General features: G+C 41.5%; 1 protein-coding gene and 1 non-coding gene across 2 annotated transcripts; one reads left to right on the forward strand and one right to left on the reverse strand.

Annotated features, from left to right (window-relative positions):
* The first annotated feature begins 7,986 nt into the window (after positions 1-7,986).
* Positions 7,987-8,990, forward strand: RNASE2 (ribonuclease A family member 2). The gene is made up of 2 exons (XM_032245960.1): positions 7,987-8,096; positions 8,330-8,990. Exon 2 carries the CDS (start codon positions 8,335-8,337, stop codon positions 8,809-8,811), a length of 477 nt encoding a protein of 158 aa, XP_032101851.1. The 5' UTR covers positions 7,987-8,096; positions 8,330-8,334; the 3' UTR covers positions 8,812-8,990.
* A 5,261-nt stretch (positions 8,991-14,251) lies between these two features.
* On the reverse strand, positions 14,252-14,310 carry LOC116528742. Its single transcript, XR_004259174.1, has one exon. It is a non-coding gene; the product is annotated as a small nucleolar RNA SNORD35 (small nucleolar RNA).
* Positions 14,311-24,326: the final 10,016 nt, after the last annotated feature.

The raw sequence follows: 24,326 nt of genomic DNA on the forward strand, positions 1-24,326 counted from the left end.
GAGGCTGTATCTGAGCCCTTCCAGTCTCCTTTATTTCAAAGCGTTCAGCATGCCAAAGTGCCATACTTTGGAATATAGTGTGCTGAAGCCCAGCAAAAGCTGTGAGATTAGATATGATCATGAAGACAGTGCACGTGTCCATAGAAAAGAAAGAATAGTTAACCCCTGGGAATCTCCAACATCAAGAGCCTGGAGAGAAAGGGGAAGAACTAATGAAGAAGACTGAGAACATGAGTCCAGGGACATAGGAGAAGTAATCAGAAAGGGTGGGATGCTTTAACTCAGCAGACATCTTTGACGAGACTGTTGCCTTGAGGGCACCAGGCCTGAGCTCACCAGAATTTTCCTCCTGTTTCTGTCACAAGAAGCTCATTCTCAGGTCAGCTTTATCAAGGTGCAGGGAGCAGTCAACTCTGTCAAATGCTGCTGAGCATGGAAAGTTAAATCTGTCAGGGGAGAAATGTCTTATTCCAAGTGCAAAGGCTTCCCTCATGACGACGGTTGATGGGGTGGAAGAGTCTGGGGAATTCATTGAAGAGATATCCAAATTTCTGGGTCTAGAGAAAGACAATCTTGTCCAGGAGGTGAACAAGAAGAGGGTCCACATCTGAGTCACGTTTTCATCATGAAAGGAATAATGAGAAGAGTAGGGCATCTGTGTCTCACCGCCCTAAGATACTGTCCTCCTCTTAACCACACCCCAGGCCTCAGTACTTTTCGCATTTGTCTCCATCTCTCTTCGCTTCTGCAAGGACCCATCTGAGTAACTCACTTCACCACATCCTCCTTCCCTCTTACATATTCATCTCTCTCTCTCTCTCTCTCTCTTTCTCTCTCTCTCTCTCTCTCTGAGAAGGAGTCTCACCCTCTCACCCAGGCTGGAGTGCACTGGCGCAATCAGCTCACTGCAACTTCCACCTCCCAGGTTCAAGCAATTCTCCTGTTTCAGCCTCCTGAGTAGCTGGGATTACAGGTGCCCGCCACCACGCCCAACTAATTTATATATTTTTAGTAGAGATGGGGTTTCACTATGCTGGCCAGGGTGGTCTCAAACTCCTAACCTCAAGTGATCTGTCTACCTTGGCATCCCAAAGTGCTGGGATTACAGGGGTGAGCCACCACACTTGGCCTCTCTCTCTTTTCCTTCTTCCCATTTCACTACTCTGGCCCTGCAGGATTTCTTGGAAGTTTATACAGATTACAGATACACTAATCTCATTCTTTACAGCTTTAATTAAGATATAATTGACAAATAAAACTTGTATATATTTAAGAAATACAAGTCAATTTTTGATATACAAAAGCATTGTGAGATAATCATCACAATCAAGCTAATTAACATGTCTATCATCTCACATAGTTACCATTTTCCTTTTCATGGTGAGAAAACATGAGGTCTACCCTTTTAGTAGATTTCAAGTATGCAATACAGTATTGCTAACTATAGTCATCTTGCTAAACACTACATCTACATCTCCAAACCCTCCAGATGGTTTAAGGTCACCCATCTCAGTTTTGAATTGTACTAATAGAATACACATAGTACTAATATAATTCTCAAAGCAAAAAGATGTGTTTTTGTTTTTGAGACTGAGTCTCTCTCTCTCGCCCAGGCTGGAGTGCAGTGGCATGATCTCAGCTCATGCAACCTCCACCTCCTGGGTTCAAGTGATTCTCATGCCTCAGCCTCCCAAGTAGCTGGGATTGCAGGCACCCACCACCATGCCCGGCTAATTTTTGTATTTTTAGTAGAGCCAGGGTTTCACTATGTTGGCCAGGCTGGTCTCAAACTCCTGACCTCAAGTGATCTACCTACCTCTGCCTCCCAAAGTGTTAAGATTACAGGTGTGAGCCACCATGCCCAGCCGCAAAAAGATACCTTCTAATACTCAGTTCTATCATTAATTTTTTCAGTGTGCTTAACAGATCACTCTACCATTACTCTTCCTCAGCTGGAAAGTTAGGCGTTTGGTGTAAATGTCTTAGGAATTCCTTCCAGCTCAGACTATTTAGAAATCTGATACTCTGCAGCATAGGTATGTGTGTGTGCGTGTGTGAGTGCATGTGTAGGAAAAGGTGTAAAGGAAATTTGGTTGACATTTGTGCATTGTTTGTGTAAATCTGATTTTCCTAAATCATTATTAATTTAGGAAGAAAGAAGCACAATTGTCTGAAATAAAATTATTATATACAGATTACATCATTATTTTTAAACTGCAAAAAAAAATGCTTGTAACCAATTTTATTGTAGAGAAGATGTGAGGTCCCGACATTTAGAACTGTCATTTAATGGAGCAAGAGAAAACATTAGCACAAAGACTATGGGATAATTTCAAGCCTCTGAGGTCTAGATGAGAGGACTGGTTAATAACCTGGGAGATATCTCTCAGTCAACAAACAATAATGTAGTAGTTCCTCTTCTTGGCTATCTTCCTTCCCTTTGCCTACCTCTAGTCTAATACGTGATCAAAGGGCCCAAAACTCCTTAGACCCAAGAGGAATCTTCGTTTTACAGGTACTATCTAGCTGATAAAATCTCAGCATCACTCAACATTTACATACATTGTAATTTTTCATTGAGCTTCGGGAAAAAAAAAGGAACCCAACACCACATGGTGGTAGCTATTTCATTCAAGGCATTTTTATTAAGACTCACAGCAGGACTGTCTTGTAGGTAACCCTTGCCTCTACTTTTTCAGAGACACCATAGACTTTCACCTGTGCTCAGGATGCAGGGTGTCCCACCATCAGACTTATTAGGTCTGTGTATTTGTGATATAAGAGATAAAGAATTTTAACATTTTCCTGGTAGAAGAGAGAAGATAAGTGCCTTGTTTGAGGTCACATGTTGGTGAATAGCAGAGTTTGGAGTCAAACTCTAATCTTTTTTTTTTTAAGTCCATTACTTTAGATGGACAACCAAGCTTGCTCTTCTTAAGGGAAGGATGTGAGCCAAATAGGAGATTCAAATAGATGGAGTAAGGGATGATGCTCCGTGAAGGAAAATATCCTGGTTTCAAAGGAAGAGCATATCTTGACAGGGTAAGAGGCCAAGAATCCTTTTGAAGAAAAGGTACGATTTACTAAAAAATGTCAGTCATAGTGACTATTGTCGGGCAATAAATGAATTATCACAAATTGAGAAATTTAGGCAAGTAGGCTGTTGACTTAGGCAAGCCCGACTCTTGATCTCAGGGTTTTCCAGACATCAAGCATCTCTGGACCATGGCCCTTGTACTATTAACTAATATTATCAGTTTCACTAACTCTTGCATTTATATAACATGGCCCTAAGCAATAATATACATAACATTATGGACTAATGTGTTAATTATTCACTCCCATTAAAAGAAATGCATAATAAGGAACAATTTTAAATATTTATGTGTACTTTCTAATATCAGTCACCTCACTTTCCACCTGTTGTACATATTTCATAATTTGTGTGCAGTTTCATCTAGAGCTGTAAATTAATTCTACCTTGGAAAATATTTTTACAGATGAATAAAGGATCCAAGGACAGTAGGAAAAAAAAATGAAGCTCAAGGTCAAGGATTTGGCCAAATTCATCAAATTCTGTACAAAAAGAGACTAAATCATGCAGGTACTATATTTTGTTATCATGAAAAGTTGCTCTAATTATTTGCTAAGACAGTTCCTCAAATTTACCACTAAATTGATGGAAAATATAATTTTTATGATGATCTATTTCCCTTTTTTCTGACTTCACAAGTAAATGCAAGATGTTAAAAGGTGATTTTTTTCTATTTCAGTTTGGGTAAGGGTTCCTGAGAAACAGAGGCCCTATCAAAATGACTTGCTGTCCACCTAAGTCGCACTTAGTCAAAAAAAGATAAAACTCTGAGTTCTAGTTCCAGTGCCTTAACTTTGGGGAGTAAGGTAAAGAAGCAAGCATACTGTCTTATTGTAAACACCACAGAGGGAATAACACAATAACACATACTACACTAACACCTTGATGCATAAGATTGATCGTCCTTATCAAGATTTTTTTTCCTTTTGCAATGTTTTATGCTACATATTTCATTATTTCATACCCACATACACACACACACACACACACACACACACACAAATTACCACATTAAATTTCCCCTACAAACCAACGTATGTGTTGTTGTATTTTACAAATTATAAAACAGAGGCATAGAAAGGATGAATAACTGTCCAACTCTTTTTTTTAAGAGACAGAGTCTTGCCCTGTCTCCCAGGCTGGAGGGCAGTGGCACGATATCGACTTACTGCGGCCTCTGACTCCCGGATTCAAGCAATCCTGCTACCTCAGCCTCCTAAGTAGCTGGGATTACAGGTGCATGCCACCATGCCTGGCTAAATTTTATGTTTTTGATAGAGATGGGGTTTTACTATATTGGCCAGGCTGGTCTCAAACTCCTCACCTAAAGCAATCCCTCTGCCTCGGCCTCCCAAAGTGCTGAGATTACAGGCACGAGTCACTGCGCCTGACCCTGGGCAACTCTTATGGTGAGAATCTCAAATAGAAAAAGTCAGAGCTGGTATCTGGACAAGACTATGACAAATCTACACCCAACATCACTGTGACACAAAACTTATATAATAAATTCATTTACAGAAACACTAACCTATATAATAATTCATTTCCTGTGAGCCCTGAAATCTCAGCAAATGCATCTATGTGCTCAAAATGCAATGGTGATAAAGAGAGGTTGATTAATGGGTTTAAATATAAGAAATGATAAAAGAAATAGGCCTGGCGTTTGATAGATCAGGAAGATGACTATAGTTAATGATAATCTACTGAACACTTCAAAATAGAAGACAAGAATTTGAATTTTCTAAAATAAAGAAAAAGTAATGGATATCCCAATTTTCGTGATGTGATCTTTACATGTTATATGAATGTATTAAATGATCACACATACCCTGAAGATATGTACTTCCATTATGTATCAATGAAAAGAAATAAGGCTGGGCCTGGTGGCTCATGCCTTGTAATCCTAGTACCTTGGGAGGGCAAGGTGTGCAGATCACCTGAGGTTAAGGGTTCGAAACCAATGTAGCCAACATGATAAAACCCTGTCTCTACCAAAAATACAAAAATTAGCTGGGCATGCCTGTAATCCCAGATACTCGGGAGGCTGAGGGAGGAGAGTTGCTTGAACCCAGGAGGCAGACGTTACAGTGAGCCAAGATGTCAACACTGCATTCCAGCCTGGGTGACAGAGTGAGAGAAGAAAGAAAGAAAGAAAGCAAAAGAGAAAGAGAGAAAGAGGGAAAGAGGAAAAGAGGGAAAGAGGGAAAGAAAGGAAAGAAGGAAGGAAGGAAGGAAAGAAAGAAGAGAAAGAAAGAAGAAAGAAAGAAAGAAAGAAAGAAAGAAAGAAAGAAAGAAAGAAAGAAAGAAAGAAAAAGAAAAGAAAGAAAGAAAGAAAAAGAAAGAAAGAAAGAAAGACGGAAAGAGAGAAAGAAAGAAAGAGAGAAAGAAAGAAAGAAGAAAGGGGGGAAGGGAAGGAAGGAAGAGAAGAAAGACTTTTTAAATATGCAATGGGACATGAATGCAATTTTCCAGTTTCTTGGAAAACACACTTTATTTCATCCCTCCTAAGACATACCTCTCCATAATTCCATCTGAGCTCTATTTCCATTTCTTCCCTTTCCAGGGAGGGAAAGGACTTGTTATAGTTGAGGAAAAAGAAGAAAGGCTTAGTCTTTTCCTCTTTCGTGCCAGAAACTTGGTCAAAGGGATCAGATCTAGTTGTTCAATGGCTTTCAGAGGAGATAAGCAGGAGGCCCCACACAGGAAGGAAGGGTTAAGACTATCTTTCTGAGGTTCAAGAGACCAGGAATAGCTCAGTACACCAAATATCTTTAGAACTTAGGTAAGTTGAATATTACTCCATTTGTGCAATTTAATTAACCTGCACCATATTATTATGACAATCTTGTATTACTTTTAATGGAAAAAATCACAATTACTTTTGCACCAACCTAATAAATAGTGTGGATTGTCTTTCCCATAGATAGCCACTGCTGCATTAGGGAAATCTCTGTACAGGAAGGTATTGATGGTTTGATACCTCCCTGTCAGCAGGTTAAGAGCAAATACTGGCTGGGTACAGTGGCTCACACCTGTAATCCCAGCACTTTGGGAGGCCAAGGCGGGCATATCACCTGAGGTCAGGAGTTTAAGATCAGTCTGGCCAACATGGTGAAACTCCATCTCTACTAAAAATACAAAAAATTAGCCAGGCATGCTGGCACATGCCTGTAATCCCAGCTACTAGGAGGCTGAGGCAGGAGAATCGCTTGAACCTGGGAGGCGGAGGTTGCAGTGAGCCGAGATCACACGCCATTGCACTCCAGCATGGACAACAAGAGCAAAACTCTGTCTCAAAAAAAAAAAAAAAAAAAAGCAATATTGCAAGGGTAACCTGGGGCTGAAGAAATTGCAAGTATGGCCTCAACAGAGGTTTTTACCACAAATGCAAAGTCTTTTTCTGGGACAATATTTTACAATGTTCATCACTTTCCAAAAAAAAAAAAAATGACAATACTAGGGCACTTAATACTAGGGCACAATTCTGACTATTCCTCTCAGTGGAAGTATGGATCAGGTCTGAAAATGTGTCATTAAATTAGGCTGCAAGACAAGTTATGCTAATAAAATAAAGAACCTGGAAGAAGTGGCTTGTGTCTGTCAAAGACAAAATCATGCTGAAGTACAGAGAATTTTGCTTAACGTTGGCTTATACCTTATTCTTGCTTCATAAAAAACAATCTTCTCCCAAAGGTCACAAATATCAAAGTAGGTCATTTGTGTTAGTTCTGCAGGCAAATGAAGTAGTTGGAAGTGTACACAGGAAATCTATACAAGGAACAATCATAAAAATCTTATGAGCATGTTCTGAATACAATTTTAGTGGCCAGGAGCAGTGGCTCATGACTATAATCCCGGCACTTTGGGAGGCCAAGGGGGGCGGATCACCTGAGGTCAGGAGTTTGAGACCAGCTGGCCAACATGGTGAAATTCCATGTCTACTAAAAATACAAAAATTAGCCAGGCATTGTGGTGGGAGCCTGTAATCCCAGCTACTCGGGAGGCTGAGGCAAGAGAATCACTTGAACTTGGGACACTTCTATACTTTCAGAAATACAGTGCTCTGTCCTTAAATGTTCATTTTGTAAATACAGAACCAGTTTCTTGTTACTATCACAAAATGAAACTTACCAGGAAGATAAATGACAACCCCACAACACACTGTTTTGTAGAAAATACCATAGACTGAAAAGAACACAGGAATAGTGAGTGCTAGGTTGGAATCTTTCATGACACCAAATGTTCATTCATTCTCTTCCAGATTTTACAACCTTCCTCCGTGTGTTTTTAGGTTATGTAACTTTACACTAAGTGGAAGCAATAATCAGGGCAAGACTGAGAAAGTGGATCCAATGCAAGAGGAGTAAAGAAAATATCCCTCAAATATGTGGAGCAGATTGCTTTAATTATCTACAGATTCTTCTGCCCCAAGAAATTAATAGCTGAAGTTTCCAAAAAAGAGTGGTGAATGAGATAGAGAGCATTTGTGAGAGAGGGCAAAGATATTACTAAAAATGAAGGGGAAGCTGGGTTCCTCCTGGGCTAACAGCCCTCTGTGGCTTTATTTGTTCTACCTACTATGCCTTCCTTCATATACTTTGTTCATTTAGTGGCCTGCCCAAAGGACAGTTACAAAATCTGTGGTCATTCTGCAGGCAGCATATAGTTTTCATCCAGAGTCCAGATTCAACTGGTAAAACTCTGTCTTACACAGGATGACTTGGAATTAGAGTCCTTATAGCAGAAAGAGCAACAGGGCTGTCGTTGGGTATCTGTTGCTCAGCCAAGTCATCAGATAAAAAGGCTGATTGAACAGTAGACCATGTGCCAATCTGTGGGTTTCTGCATGGCCAAGAGTCAGACCCTCCCTCCTGGCTCTGCTGGCCCAACCCACCAAGAGCTGGTTTATTTAAACAGTTCCAGGTAGGGAAGACCAGCTGCCCCTGAACCTCAGAACGATCAGCTGGATCAGTTCTCATAGGAGCCGCAGTGCAGAGACTGGGTAAGTCAACATCTCCAGAGCTGGGACAGGAGGGGCAGCGATTGGTCAGCAACTGAGGGAGAGGTGAGCTGAAGTTAGTGCTTAGGAGATGTGGCACACTTTGGGGACAAGAAGAAAAAGGAAATGGAACCCCCACGTGGCAGCAGAGGGGCCTGTGGGGTGAGACACCACAGTGTGTCATAACCGAGACCAGATCAGGGAGTAGTTACTTCTCTTCTTTTCTTTTCTTACAGGAAATATGGTTCCAAAACTGTTCACTTCCAAAATTTGTCTGCTTCTTCTGTTGGGGCTTTTGGGTGTGGAGGGCTCACTCCATACCAGACCCCGGAATTTTTCCAGGGCTCAGTGGTTTCGCTTCCAGCACATCCAAACAACGCCCCTCCGCTGCAACTCTGCAATGCAGGCAATTAACAAGTATGGAACTCGATGCAAAAACCAAAATACTTTTCTTCATACAACTTTTGCTAATGTAGTTAATGTTTGTGGTAACGCAAATATGACCTGCCCTCGTAATGCATCTCTCAACAATTGTCATCACAGTGGAGTCCAGGTGCCTTTAACCTACTGTAACCTCACAGGTCCACCGACTACTTCAAACTGCGTGTATTCCTCAACTCAAGCAAACATGTTCTATGTAGTGGCATGTGACAACAGAGAACAACGGGACTCTCCACAGTATCCAGTGGTTCCGGTTCACCTGGATACCATCATCTAAGCTCCTGTATCAGTACTCCTCGTCATCGCTCATCTGCCAAGCTCCTCAGTCATAGCCAAGATCCCATCCCTCCATGTACCCTGGGTATCAGCTTCTATCCTCATCAGTCTCCATACCCCTTCAGGTTTCCTGAGCTGAAGTGCCTTGTGAACCTCGCAATAAACTGCTTTGGAAATTCATCTGGAAGTGTCGTGTGTCTACTTCAGCTGCTCTGCTGTCATTTACTGACAATCTAGAGATTTTTCCTTCCTCTAACCTGAGATTTGTGGGAAATAGAGAGATTTCAGGATAAGAGACTTTTTTCTGTCATGAAGCAGCACGGACTTATCCCTCTCCCTGCTTTAGGCTGAAAAGCTAAGGTCTCAACTGACATCTACCAACTGTCCAAGACTCTTGCCTTCACCAAACTTTAGTCATCTCCTCTGAGCCCTCTCCACAACTAGGTCATTCATTCCTAGTCCTTTCTTAAAGAGTCAGGTTTATATTTATTTTTATTTTTACTCATTTACTTTTTGAAACAGAGTCTTGCTTTGTCACCCAGGTTGGAGTGCAGTGGTGAAATCTCGGCTCACTACAACCTCTGACTCCTGGGTTCAAGCTATTCTCCTGCCTCAGCCTCCCAAGTAGCTGGGATTATAGGCATGCGCCACCACACCCGGCCAATTTTTGCAATCTAATAGAGACAGGGTTTTACCATATTGGCCAGGCTGGTCTCAAACTCCTGACCTCAGGTGATCTGCCTGGCTCAGCCTCCCAAAGTGCTAGGATTACAGGCATGAGCCACCAGTGCCCAAACAAGAGTCGGGTTTTAAAGAAGTCCTCCTAACTTGGTTTATCATGAATCTCTCACCCTCAATATCTGACCAAATTCCTTAATTCCCCCATCATCCTCCATGTGATACCTTATTCCTGGACTGCCTTCAAAAAAAAAAAAAAATATCCAATTGAGTCAACTTAGCATTGGTTCCCTGGCCTTGATATCTCCTCTACGTAATTTTCCATCCACTGACCCCTGCCCCTACACCCACCTATAACTTGTGTACAGATCTCCACTTGTTTTAGTTGTATTCCAGAATGGAGCCCAATACTCAGGTCCCATTTGATGCTTTATGGTACAAATCTGGATTTTATAGGCATGATTTCTATCTCATGAGATATAGAGGCTGCAGTGAATAAACTTAAAATGCACATGTTTGATTATGATTTATGAATAATACATTTTTATAGAATTGAACATTATGATAGAAAACAAAAAAGAAAGTAGAAAAAGTCAAGAATGCTATAAATATGGTAAAACCAAGATTTAAAAAAAGTTTAGCTTCAGAGATATTTCTTTTAAATGACTGCATCAAGTCTCCAGCTATTAGCAATTGTACTAGAGGTGGATCCAGCATTTGAGTCAAATGTGGAATGAGATAAATTGTTCAGACAGCATTATGGACAGATTGTAATACTGTCTGGAGGAGAGATGGGTATCTTCCCCAAAACTTCCATGTCCTGGAGATGGGGAGCATCTGGTCACTTGGGAAGGAGAAAGGGGAGGAGGAAGATAGAGAATTGCCAGCACTCATCAAGGTGATTGGCTCCTGCCTATTCTGCCCTCCACAGCTGTCCCCAGTGGTGAGTCAAAGGGTTCATTCAACGCCTGTCAGAAAGCACAGCCTCTAGAATTAGGGATTTGTAGACCCAGAGAGAGAAAAAATGGATAATGAGAGCCCTTGCCCTGGCCTCCATTACAGGGCTTCACTCAAGAATCCATGAGTAACAGGAAGGGGAAGCCCCTTCTTGCAAGTTATAGACAGGTGTAGCAATCAAGTGATTGTTCTGGGGACCGAGTGGGTCTTTTTGGATGGCCTGACTCACAATACAACAGAGATATGATGCCATCAGATCCACACCTTGGTCCTTCAGTCTGCAATTTCTGACTTCTATATTTCTGTTCCTCTTCCAGACCCTCAAAAATAGCAATTTCCATTCCTTGGATGACTCCATTTCAGTAGTGGCATCAGAAAGCAGCTGTATTTAAGTCTCTCCTCTGGAGAAGCTATTGAGATTTTGCTTCTCCAAGGAGAGGCTGTGAACTTAAAAGTTTGCACAGGGATACCAGGTTCAGGAAATCCCAGTGCCCAACAGAATCCACCGACTGTAGGTAAAATAGGGCAGGTCTGGAAGTGAGTCCACTCTTTTCACAAGCTCAAAGTAGCAGAAGGACAAGATGGGACAATGAAAGCTGGAGCCACGTTTCCTGTAAAGAAAAATGGAGCGGACCTTCTTTGCTTCAGGTACCAGATCACAGTCAGGGATGCCTCATCTCTAAAACCATAGGATAGAGGGATCACACCCTCTCCACCTTGTGTCCTCATCCCAAAGACATGATCCTTGGAGTCCACTTCTCTTCCTTGAACCTCCAATGTCTGATTTTATAAAACTCTCTTAATATCAAATTTTCAGGAAGTCTTGCAGGAGTAAATGCAGTTAATTGTTGTATAAGCAGGCAGGCAGGGTCTCCAGGGATTATAAGAATTTAACCAACTTGAGCAATCAGCCTGTTTTACAGGCTTGCTGGTGAGAATCAACTCCTGGCATAACCCAGCAACTTACGGACAAACCGCCATGAAATTTCCTCATTACCATGCTAAAGTTTCCACCTGAGGAGGCTATAGCCTCATTATGATAACATGTGAACTATGTGCTGGCAGAATCATTCCCTGTGTCTGGACAACTGAGACTCCAGATTTAACAACTATCTACACACAAAAAAGCACCTACATAGGAAACAAAAATCAAGTCAACTATCACAGTACCTGATTTTGACTTCATATCACTGAAAGAGGCACTGATGTGGTTAGCAAAACAAGTTTGAATCACTGAGGCCACCACTTCCCCATCTCCCAGCAGCGATCACATGGAGCTGAGAGAGCACCTGAGCGCATGGGGGAGGGATAATGCAGCAATTGCGGAAATCTGCATTGAACTCAGTGCTGCCCTGTCACAGCCCACCCACAAAGGTAGCATTTAGACCAACATTAGCCAAAGGGGAATTGCCTAACCCAGTGGTCAGAACCTGAATTTGGGAAAGCCTTGCCACAGCAGGATAAAGTGCTTTGGGGTCCTAAATACATTTGAAAGGCAATCTAGGCCACAAGAACTACAACTACAAGTCAAGTCCCAGTGCTGCGCTGGGCTCAGCGCCAGTGGACTCAGACATCACTAGCATGACACCTGACAGGGCAGCTAAGGGAGGGCTTGCCCAACCCCTCCCCAAAACCCGGGCAGCACAGCTCACAGCAATGGAAGTGACTCCTTCCTTCTGCTTGAGGAGAGGACAGGAAAGAGTAACTTGGACTTTGTCTTACATCGTAAACATCTGCTCAGCCATAGTAGGATAGGGCAGCAATCAGAGTCATGAAGCTGCTATTTCAGGCCCTCGCTCCTGAAGGACATTTCTAGACACACCTTGCACCAGAAGAAAACCCACTGCCTAGAGGGAAAGGACCCAGTCCTGCCAGGATTCATCATCTGCTGACTGAAGAACCCTCAGGCCCTAAATAACCAGCAGCAATATTCAGTAGTACACTCCCTTGGCCTTGGGTGAGACTCTGAGATATGCTGACTTCAGGTGAAACCCACCATATTCACAGCTGTGGTAGTCATGAAGAGAGAATCCTTCTACTTGAGAAAAGCAGGGGGAAAAGTAAAGGGGACTCTGTCTTGCAGCTTAGATACCAGCTCAGCTACAGTAGGGTAGAGCACCAAGAGGGCTCTTGGGGTCCCCAATTCCAGATCTTGGCTCTTGGTTGGCATTTCTAGACATGCCCTGAGTCAGAGGGGAGCCTACTGCCTTGAAGGGTGAGTCTCAGGCCAGGCAGCATTCACCACAAGCTGACTGAAGAGCCCTTGGGCCTTAAGGGAATGTTGGTGGCAGTCTGGCGGTACTCCCTCTGAGCCTGTGGTGGAGGTAGCTGCAGGGAGACGCTCCTCTGCCTGTGGAAAGGTAAGGGAAGAGTGGAAGGACTCCATCTCATGGCTTGAGTGCAAGTCACCCACAGCACAACAAAACATCACATAAACTTCTCAGGTTTTTTATTTCAGTCCCTGGCTCTCAGATAGTACCTCTGGATATGCCTGGGCCTAGAGAAACTCATCACCCTGAAGGGAAGGACACAAGCCTGGCTGGTATTGCCACCTGCTAATTCTAGAAGTCTAGGGTCTTGGGTGAGCATAGGTAATAGCCAGGTAGTAGTTATAGAGGGCCCTGGGTAAGACCCAGTGCTGTGCTGGATTCAGGTCTTACCCAGCACTGTCCCAGTGGTGGTGACCACAGGGGTGCTTGTGTCGTGCCACCACCAGCTCTAGACGCTCAACACACAGGAGAGACATCATTTGTTTGAGAGAAAGTAAGGAAAGAAAACAAGAGTCTCTGCCTTGTAATCCAGAGAATTCTGAAGAAATTATGGAGTTTAAAATGCAATCAACATACTGAAGAATTCATGAGAATATCTTAACAGAATTGATCAAGCAGAACAACTTAGTGAGATTGAAGATAGATGAGTTGAAAATACACTGTCAGAGGACACAAAAGAAAAAAGAATAAAAAAGAATGAAGCACACCTACAAGATCCAGCACATAGCCTTCAAAAGGAAAAATTTAAGAGTTCTTTATCTTAAAGAGGCAATAGAGAAAGAGACAGGGGTAGAAGTTTATTCAAAGGGATAATAACAGTGAACTTCCCAAAGCTATCAATATTTGAGAAAGAGACCCATATTTGAGTACAAAAAGATTAGAGAACACTAAGCAGATTTAACTCAAAGGAGACTGCATCAATGCATTTAATAATCAAATTCACAAAGTCAAGGATAAAGAAAGGATCCTAAAAGCAGCAGGAGAAAAGAAACAAATAATACACAATGGAGCTCCAATATGTCTGGCAGCAGACTTTTCAGTGGAAGCCCTACAGGCCAGGAGAGGCAGGACATACTTAAAGTGCTAAGAAAAAAAAAAAAAAAAAAAAAAAAAACTTTAATGCTAGAATAATATATCCAGTGAAAATATCCTTCAGTCATGAAGGAAAAGTAAAGGCCTTCCCAGACAAACAAAAGCTGAGAAATTTTACCAACATCAAACCTTTCCTACAAGAAATGGTAAAGGGTATACTTCAATCAGAAATAAAAAGACATTAATGAGCAACAAATAGTCACCTGAAAGTATAAAACTCACTGGCAATAGTAAATACATAGAAAAACACAGAATATTATAACACTGTAATTGTGACATATAAATCACTGTTACCTAAGTGGTAAGAAAAAACACAAGCTGATCAAAAATAATTACAACAACTTTTCAAGTCACAGTACAATAAGACATAAATAGAAAAAAACAAAATGGCAAAAAGTGAGGGGATGAAGTTAAGTGTAGGGTTCTTATTAATTTTCTTTTTGCTTGTTGACATTCCCACAGGGACATCTGCAGACCATCGTGAGATAAGGACATCATCTGCCTCTTTTTGCTTGTTTATTGGTCTGTTTGTTTAAGCAATCAGTGTTAAGTTGTCATCAGTTTAAAATAATGGGTTATAAGATACTATTTGGGAGCCTCATAATAACCTCAAATCAAAAAATATACAACAGATACTAAAAAACTGAAAGTAAAAAATTAAATTATACCACCAGAGAAAATCACCTTCACTAAAAGAAAGACAGGATGCAAAGAAAGAAGAAGATCACAAAACAACCAGAAAACAAATAACAAAATGGCAGGAGTTCGTTCTTACCTATCAATAATAACATTGAATGCTGATGGACTATCCCATCCAATCAAAAGATATAGAGCGGCTGAATAGATTTAAAAAAAACAAGACTCAGTGATCTATTGCCTACAAGAAACACACATCACCTATAAAGACACACCGAGACTGAAAATAAAGGGATGGAAAAAGATATTCCATGCCAATGGAAACCAAAAAAAGAGAAGGAGTAGTTATATCAGACAAAATAGATTTCAAGACAAAATCTATTAGAACAAAGAACTCATTCTACCATGACAAAGGGGTTAGTCAGCAAGATGATATAACAATTGCAAATATATATGCACCCAACACTAAAACACCCAGATATATAAAGAACATATTATTAGAGCTAAAAAGAGAGATTGGCCCCAAACATGGTAATAGCTGAAGACTTCAACACTCCAACTTCACCATTGGACAAATCTTCCAGACAGAAAATCAACAAAGAAATGGGTCAAATCTTCACTATAGACCAACAGGACCTAGTAGATATTTATAGAACACTTCATTCAATGGCTGCAGAATACACATTCTTCTCAGCACATGGATCATTCTCAAGGATAGACCATGTGTTAGGTCACACACACACAAAAAAGTCTTAAAACTCTGCACTCTGGTGTTCATTGCAGCACTATCCACTATAGCCAAGATTTGGAAGAACCTAAGGGTCCAGCAACAGATGAATGGATAAAGAAAATATGATACATATACATAATAGAGTACTATTCAGCCATAAAAAAAGAATGAGATCCTGTCATTTGCAACAACATGGATAGAACAACATGGATAGAACATGGAGGCCATTATGTTAAGTGAAATAAGTTAGGTACAGAAAGACAAACTGCATGTTCTTACTTCTTTATGGGAGCCAAAAACGAAAACAGTTGAATTCATGGAGATAGAGAATAGAAGAATGGTTACCAGAGGCTGGAAAAGGTAATGGGGTGATGCAGAGGAAAAAATAGAAAGAAAGAATAAGACCTAGCATTTTTTAGCACAACAGAGTGAGTATAATCAATAATAATTTTATTGTTAATTTTAAAATAATTAAAAGAGGATAATTGGATTGTTTGCAACACAAAGGATAAATGCTTGAGGGGATGAGTGCCCCATTTATCCTGATATGATTATTACACATTGTATGCCTGTATAAAAATATCTAATGTACCCCATAAACATATATTCCTACTATGTACACACAAAGCTTAAAAATTAAAAAGGGAGTTGGGGAGAGACAGCATGGGGGGAAATGCCAGATATAGGTGATGGGGAGGAAGGCAGCAAATCACACTGCAATATGTGTACCTATGCAACAATCTTCCATGTCCTTCACATGTACCCCAAAACCTAAAATGCAATAAAAAAAAAGAATCAAGAGAACCGGTTTGAACAGTCAAAAGACAGTTGTTGCCAGCTTCTGCAGCCTAAGTTAGGAAGCAGAGGCAGGATGATCACTTGAGCCCAGGAGATGTGGGCTATAAGTATGCTTAATGGGAGTGTCCACATTAGGTTAAGCATCAATATGGTGACCTCCTAGAAGGAAGGGACCACCAGGTGGCCTAATGAGAGATGAACCAGCCCAAATCAGAAACAGAGCAGGTCAAATCTTGTGTGCTAATGAGTAGTAGGATCATGCCTACGAATAGCCACTGCATTCCAGCCTGGACAAGATAGTGAGACTCCATCTCTAAAGATCAAAACATAACAAAAAATACAGCTATTGTCAAACAATTTATAATAGATATACTGAAGGAGTAACCAAGATTCTAAAAAGATAAGGGTGTTTTACAAAGAGCAGGAAAATGCCATTAGTACACCAAGTCTATCATATAATTTCTCACTATTCTCTGGGTTTGCTCACTCAACTTGCTTTGGCTCCACATAGTATCAGCTGCATTGGCTACAGCAGGTGTAATCTAGGCTAGAGATTTCAAGAGAACCTCATTGTATGTCTAGTTGATCTATAGGGACGACCAGAACACTGGGGCCTCCATCTACTCTATCTTCACCATCCAGAGCCTATGCTTAGACTCTTCTGTACCTATAACAGAATACTTGAAACTTGGTGATTTAAAAAGAAAAGAGGTTTGACTCAGGATGTTGGAGGCTTGTAAGTTCAAGAAGCATAGCACCAGCATTTGCTTGGCTTCTGGTGAGGGCCTCATGCTGCATCACAACATGGCAGATAAGGGGTAGCAAGCATGCTGGAAAAGGGATAAAACAAAAGGCATAACCTGGCTTTACAATGACTCTTTCTGAGGCCAGGTGCAGTGGCTCATGTGTGTAATCCTAGCACTTTGGAATCCCAGGAGTTTCACCTGGTAACATGGTGAAGCCCCACTTCTGCCCCCAAAAATACAAAAATTACCCTGGCATGGTGGCACATGCCTATAGTCCCAGCTACTTGAGAGGCTGAGGTGGGACGAACACTTGAGTCCAGGAGGCAGAGGTTGCAGTGAGGGGGATCGCACCACTGCACTCCAGCATGAAGACAGAGTGAGACACTGTTTCAAAACAGACAAAACTAACTAAAACTCTTTCTCATAGTAACTAATCCAGTACTGGGAAAACTAACTTAGTCTTCTAAAAATGCATTCATTCATTTATTAGGGTGGAGCCCTCATGACCCAAACTCTTCTTAAAAGACCCACTACCTGTCTATACTATTACAATGGTAATTAAGTTTCAACATGAGTTTTAGCAGGAATAAACCACATCCAAACCATAGCAGCCTCTCCCTCCATGTGGACCCTCCAGTAACAGAGCCCATCTTCCTTTACGTGGTGCTCAAGGATCCAAGGCAGCTTGGAATAGTCCAAGCATCAGCAAGGACTATACTTAGGGGTGTACATGGTCACTCTTTACTGAAGTCAAAGCAACTCCAAAGTGTTTTGGTCCAACTAAGTCACAAAGCCAGGCTAGGGTCATTGTAACAAGACAATTACAGAAAGGGATTATAGAAAATTACAGAAAGGGATGGATGATGGGAGGCATTAATAATTGGGGCCACTCTGCAATAATTTGCAATAACTAGGTCAACTTCATGGATGTGTGAACAGTGAAGTCACATGAAGCTTCAGGCTTAGAAGGAGCCCATGTTTGATTTCATGTTCCAATATCATTTGAAATTCCTAAAAATTTTTAAAGAAGAGAACTCAGATTTTTATTTTGCACTGAGTCCAACCAATTGTTTAGCATGTCTGACCATCGATATGTTATTATGCATTACCCTATGTGCACCCCAGGCCTACATTACAGTCCCTCTCAAAACAGGCTCTATTTATGGTTCTCTTGGCAATGAAGGATGGATATAGCATAGGGCAAGAACACTGACTCTGGCTCCAAGAATCTGGAGGTCAGTCTGCTTAAGTTCAACTCTTGTCACTAAAGACTCTACCCACACTTTTTTTATCCCAGTCAAGCAGGTGATTGGATTCCAATTGACAGATGCGCTGAACACCTGATGTTACAAATTATAACAGGGCTTACTCACCATACAGAAAATAGGTTAAAATCAAAGTGATGATTGAAAAAGGGGTCATCATAAATGAGATGTCTCTCATACTTAGAGATGGCAGGGCAATAACAGAAAACACTTCTTTGGATCTCAAATCCTACAGTTTGCTAAATGCAAATGCATAGGCAAGATTCACTGAGTCAGACACTAGAATGATGTATTAGTTATCACCACATAGGCTTAGTTTCTTCTAAGGCATCTTAATAGATAAAACAGAAAATCCTCACTCAATATGACCTTATGAGACCGCTTAGTATAAGAGCCCCATTCTGAGATTCTGAGGAATAATTCTGGGTCATTGCTTGAGTGACCAAATGCAGACGTTTTGACATGATAAATCAGCTCCAACCAGTATCCCCTTCCCGTTGCCTAAAATATTAGCCTGATACTAGGACAATCCATCACAAAGTCAAAGCAGAGCAGCAGCTGCAGGGTGAGTAAGACTCCTGTTTTAGTGGGGGACAAATCCCACCTCATCCACACACCATGACCCTCCACCCAACGTTCTTTAGGATCACTTTACTGCCTGAGAGTCTCTAAGAACCATAAAAAAACCTTCGTTTATGTTGATGATTCATATTTATCTCATTAGAAATTAGAACTAAAACATTTTTAAAATAATTATTAATCATAAATTAGTTCATACAATAATTATTACACATAAATATAAAGATCACACTTTTTGAAGAGAAATCCTATTTTTTAAAACAAAAAAATTAAAAAGGAATGGCATTGTTTTACATTTTCAAAATCTCTTTAATGTCTGAGTCTATATAGACATCTGGATGCTCACGTCTGCCTGGTGTTCAATCTGTTTTACGATGTTTTGCTGAATTATAGAAAGAGAATCTGGCCTCACATAAATGGGTGGTTGGGAAGGAGATACCCCAAAAAGGGTTTGAAGGCCACCAGCATTCTTGGGCTACACTTGACCAAATAGAGCATTCATCCCATTTCAGAGGTCCTGGCAGGTTCTGAGATGGGCCTTTGAAACAATTAGAGACACTGGCTGAGAATGTTGGGGGAATAAAGATTGTTTTCTCCTCTACCTATTTCTGACATAATATAAGGTTTGGGGCTGTTGCAACCATCTTGCCAATATGTAAAAGACATATGCCTGAAAAGTGAACCAAGATAGAGCAGCGAGGGGTATGGAGAAAGAGTAACTGGGTTCTCTTTTCATCATCTGAGTTCTGATAAGCTGCTCATTAAGCCATAACTGTCTCTTATTGCTTACAACAGTTTAACTGTACTTTCAGATTCTTAGGTAATAAGAAAGACCAAGTACTTGGAGGGGAGGTGTTTCAGGGTGCTAAAAATCAGGAAAGAAGTTATAATGAATTTAAGATAGAAGTCCATGCTCCGTTAATTTTTCATTTTAATATGACAAGCATTTTTATATAGGTTTCCTTGAGAAAATTACTTTTGAACAAAGACTTACAGGGGATGAATAACTTAGCCCGGCACATGCAGGTGGGTGGGCTAAAGTAGCCATGAGGCAGGCACATGCCAGGTGTCCTCAAGGAACAGCAAAAGGTCAGGAAACTAGAGGGGAGTGACTGAGAGGCAAAAGAATAGAAGAGGTGTCCTGAAAAGTGTGTAGGAAGATAGATTACTTTAGGTCACAGGAGATTGTAGGAATCACAGCTTTTATTCAGTGAAATGCCGAAGTTCTACGGGTTCTGAGCAGAGCTGCAGGACCTGAGTTATGGTGTAAAAGGATCACTCTGGCTTCTGTGGGTGGTGAAGGTGAAAGCAGGGCACAGTGACAGGGTCTTGCAGTTCTGCCAGAGGGAGGTGTTGGTGTCTTTGACTTGGTGGTTGCAGTGGAAACAGGAATCAGTAATCAGATCCAGGCACATTTTGAAGGTAGAAACAACAGTCTTTTCCCAGAGATTAGCTGGAGTATGTCAGAGAATGAAAGCGTAAAGGATTACTTCAAACCACTTTGGTTTTCACTGAAAACGATGGAATTCTCTTCAACCGAGATAGGAACTGGTAGATGAGATTTTGGGAGAAGTTCAGTGTTTCCACTTGGGTGTAAAAAGTTTGCAACATATATGATACCTCCAGGTGGTGTTATCAAATAACAAATTGGATGCAAGAGTCTATAGCTCAACCAAGAGAGCTGGGCTGAAGATTTGGGATTGGTTTGGGAGTTGACGGCATTTCATCCATTGATCCCACTGATGAAAACCAAGAGATGTCATATGGATCAAGATGAAGCCCACCACTGACCCTTAGGGAGCTCCAACAACAAGATTCCAGGGGAAAGAGGAGGGATTCACATAGGCGACTGAGAATGAAAGCGCTGTAGGGTGGGGGACAGGCCGGGAGATAGAAGTGTCCTACTTACTGAGAGGCAGCCTGACTATCTCCCTTGAGGGCACCACGACTGAACTTATGATGCTTTTTATCCCTGTTTCTGTCACAGGAAGCTCATTCCCAGATCATCCCAGGTGGAGGGAGTGATACTATGTTAAATGCTTCTGATAGATCAGTAAAGTAAGAATGGAAAATTGACCCAGACAGAAACTGGGGCTGGGGGGAATAGTCTCATTCCAAATGTCAGGGATTCCTATGATTCAAATTATTGGAGGACAGGAGTCTGGGCAGAGGATTCAGGAGATTTTAAAAGTTCTTGACCTAGAGAAGACAGTCTTGTCCAGGAGGTGAGAAGAAAGAAGGTCCACTCCGGAGTCATATTTTCCTCCCAGAGGAGGGAATGAAAAGGAGAATAGAGCATGTATGTCTCCCTTCCCCTGAGACACTGGTCCTACTTTTCCATTACCCCAGCTTCATACTTCAAATGAACTGTGTTTGTCTCTATCTCTCCTCACTCTTCTACAGACTCATCAGATCAACTCACTTAACAATTCTTCTGTCCCTCTCAAGCACCTCTCTCCAGCACCTTCCTTCTCTCTAGTCCCCCTCTTCTGCCCTGCCCTTTCTCGTGGAGACCTCTACAGATTACCCATTCTATTTCCTTCCTGGGGCTAGAATGAAATACCACAGACTAGGTGGCTTATACAAGAGAAACTTATTGTTTCACAGTTCTAGAAACTAGAAATCCAAGGTGTATTAGACACGGTTCTCTAGAGAGACAGAATATTAAGGATACACACATATATGTGCGGGAGCTTATTAAGTATTAATTTACAGGATCACAAGGTCCTACAATAGGCTGTCTGCAAGCTGAAGATCAAGGAGAGCCAGTCAGAGTCCCAAAACTTTAGAACTTGGAGTCTAATGTTTGAGGGCAGGAAGCATCCCTCACAGGAGAAAGATGTAGACTCAGGGAGGCTAGGTCAGTCTCTCCTTTTCCTGTTTTTCTGCCTGCTTTATATTTGCTGGCAGCTGATTAGATTGTGCCCACCAGACTAAAAGTGGATCTGCCTTCCCCAGCCCACTGACTCAAATGTCAATCTCTTTTGGCAACACCCTCACAGACACACCCGGGATCAATACTTTGTATCCTTCAGTCCAATCAAGTTGACACTCAGTATTAACCATCACACAAAGTAAAGCATCAGCAGTTCCGGTTTCTTCTGAGGCCTCAGTCCATGGCCTGCAGACAGTTGCCTTCTCGCTGTGTCCTCACATGGTTACTCCTCTGTGCATGTTCCCATCCTGGGTGTCTCTTGTGTGTGCTAATCTTCCCTTCTTATGAGGACACCAATCAAACTCGATGAGGGGCCCAACCTAAAAGCTTCATTTTAACTTAATTACCTCTTGAAAAGCCCCATCCTCAAACACTGTCACTTTAGGAGCTACCAAGGGTATGGCTTCACATACGAATTTTGGGGGAACACAATTCATTCCATAACACCTAGAGGCCCACCTTGCTTTTTATTTCCACTTAGTCCATATAGAATCTTAAAGAGAAAGGCATATGTGAACAATTCCAAATCTACCATTAACTTTTGTGGGAGCTTGGCAGATCACCTCATCTTTCTCTCAGTTGGAAAAGGAGATGCTTAGAATAAAAGAGTTCTCAACCTCTTTCCAGCTCAGACTCTCTGTGTTCTGCAGAGTTCCTGATGTGGGTGTGGGTGTAGGTGTGGGTGTGTGCCTATGCATGTGTTTGTCTGTGGCAAACTCTCTGCAGAAAATGTAATGTCCTCCATATCTCTGTGCTGATAGGTCCTAAAAGTCAAATATTCTTAAAATATCATGGATTTAGATAAAGTAAAATATTGTGTGATTAAATTATTGCTACATGCAAATTGCATAATTACTTTAAGACTTTCCAACAAAAACTAACCAGTTTTATTGCAGGGAATAACCAAGGACTGTCCCTCAGAACTATCATTCAATTGTCCAATGGAAAATATCAGCAAGCACAAACGACTACAGTAATGTCATGCCTCTAGATCAGAGGACTGCCTAGTATGCTAGGAGAACCTGTGAGTCAGCAGACATTCACATACTGCATCCCATCCATATCCGTGTCTAATGAGGTTCCTTCTGTAACCTACTACAGAATTGGTCTCAGGAGAACAAGAGACATCAAACTCATTAAACCTAAAATGAAGATTTATTTGGCAGGTGCTAAACAGTCAAAATGTCCCAACACTATTCACTGTTTTTGTGTTTTATGGTTTAACAAGGAGGCTTGAAAATAAAGAAGAAACCACCAGCACTTTGGTTCACCCATTTCATACAAGACAATTGGGATTCAAACTCACAAAGGTATGGTCCAGGGGGATAACACTCTTCTCATCTTTACTGAGATGGCACACATGTTCACCCGTGCTCAAGATGCTAGTGATACACCAGCAGGCTTATTATCTGCTTCATTCATAACGGGTTTTAGTGTTTCCCTGGTGGAATAGAGCAGGCAAGCTCCTTGTCTGAGGTGACGTGGTTGGTGAGTAGCAGAGCTCTCATTCTAACTCCCATGTAACCTTTCATAAAGGCAGGGTGCTTTAGATAGACATCCAAGCCTGGCATTCTCTTAAAACTGCAGAAAATAATGAGTTAGGACGATGGCTAGCTAATTATGAAAGAATTTTCCTCCTACAAAAAATTATTAACATCAAGAAGTCTTTGGAAGCTGTATGGGATGGAGAATGATACTGCTTTTGCAGGCCATTCTTGCGCATCGCATTACCTCAGATATATGTGACCTCTGCCCAAAAAAAGGCTAATAGGAAATGATGAAAAACTGGCAAGAAAAATTCCCAAGATGTCTCTAACAAGGCCTCCCATGCAACAGCCTTCCTCAGGGAGGCTCAGCCACTGACCCACCCTACCTTCCATTCCCATGCTAATGGCAGGGTGACCTGCTTGGAGCAGTCTTCAGTAAGTGACTACTTGAAATGCCTTACTGCAGTTCTCCTCGGTGACCTGTAAGAGGGATTAAGAGACTCCCCTGTGGCTGCATCCACAGCCATCAAACCTACCTTCACTGGACCACACCAGTCTCTGCTTGGTCTTTCCAGATGGCCATGGCCCCAGGCTTGTGAATCATGTCTGAATTCCTCAGTTGTTTTTCCAGAAAGCCAGCATCCTAAGGCTTGTCCCTGTCTGACAAACTGACCCCTCCAGTCACCTCCCTGTATATGCCTTTCCATCACTGCACTGATACCCCAGGCCCAGACCATAGCTTCACCCTCAGTCCATTGTGCCCTACCTGCTTATAAAGGTTGACTGATTTGTGTCATACACTTAGAGTTAGGACTGGAACCCTCAAAACACTGTCCATAATCCAAGCACTGTGCCAAGGAAGTTTTTGTTTACACAAATGCAAATGTACAAGATGTACAAATTCTATTTCCTGTGAGTTCTCAAGTCTCAATGGCCACCTTCAGTATAACTGTTACATGCACTGGGAAACAACAACAACAAAAAACGTGTTTTTAAAAATAAAAATTGCAATAGTCCAGTACCAAATCCGCAATATCTCTGAGGTATGCCTGCACTATGCAGGCATTAAAATAGAATGAGGTATACTCTTGTTAGTGGTGTGAAATATGTCTAAAATACATTGTTAGTGGGAAAGAGGTAATGTTGTAGAATGTTGTGTATAGAATGTTACTGTTTGTGGGGGGAAAATGGGAGATACACACTAATCTATATACATGTCAATGAGCTTATGAATATAGCATGTAGCTATGCATAGACTATAAAAGGATGTCAAAACACTGCAAAGTGTTGCATTTGGAAAAGACAAGTAGGATGTCTTCATCCTTTTCGCTCCATTTGCTCTC

This window comes from Sapajus apella, unplaced genomic scaffold, assembly GCF_009761245.1.
Source record: "Sapajus apella isolate SASKATOON/1434 unplaced genomic scaffold, GSC_monkey_1.0 scaffold59, whole genome shotgun sequence".
In the NCBI taxonomy this organism is placed as follows: Eukaryota; Metazoa; Chordata; class Mammalia; order Primates; family Cebidae; genus Sapajus; species Sapajus apella.

Coding starts and splice junctions, on each gene's coding strand:
- RNASE2 (XM_032245960.1), top strand. CDS start 8,335: ATGGTTCCAAAACTGTTCACTTCCAAAATTTGTCTGCTTCTTCTGTTG.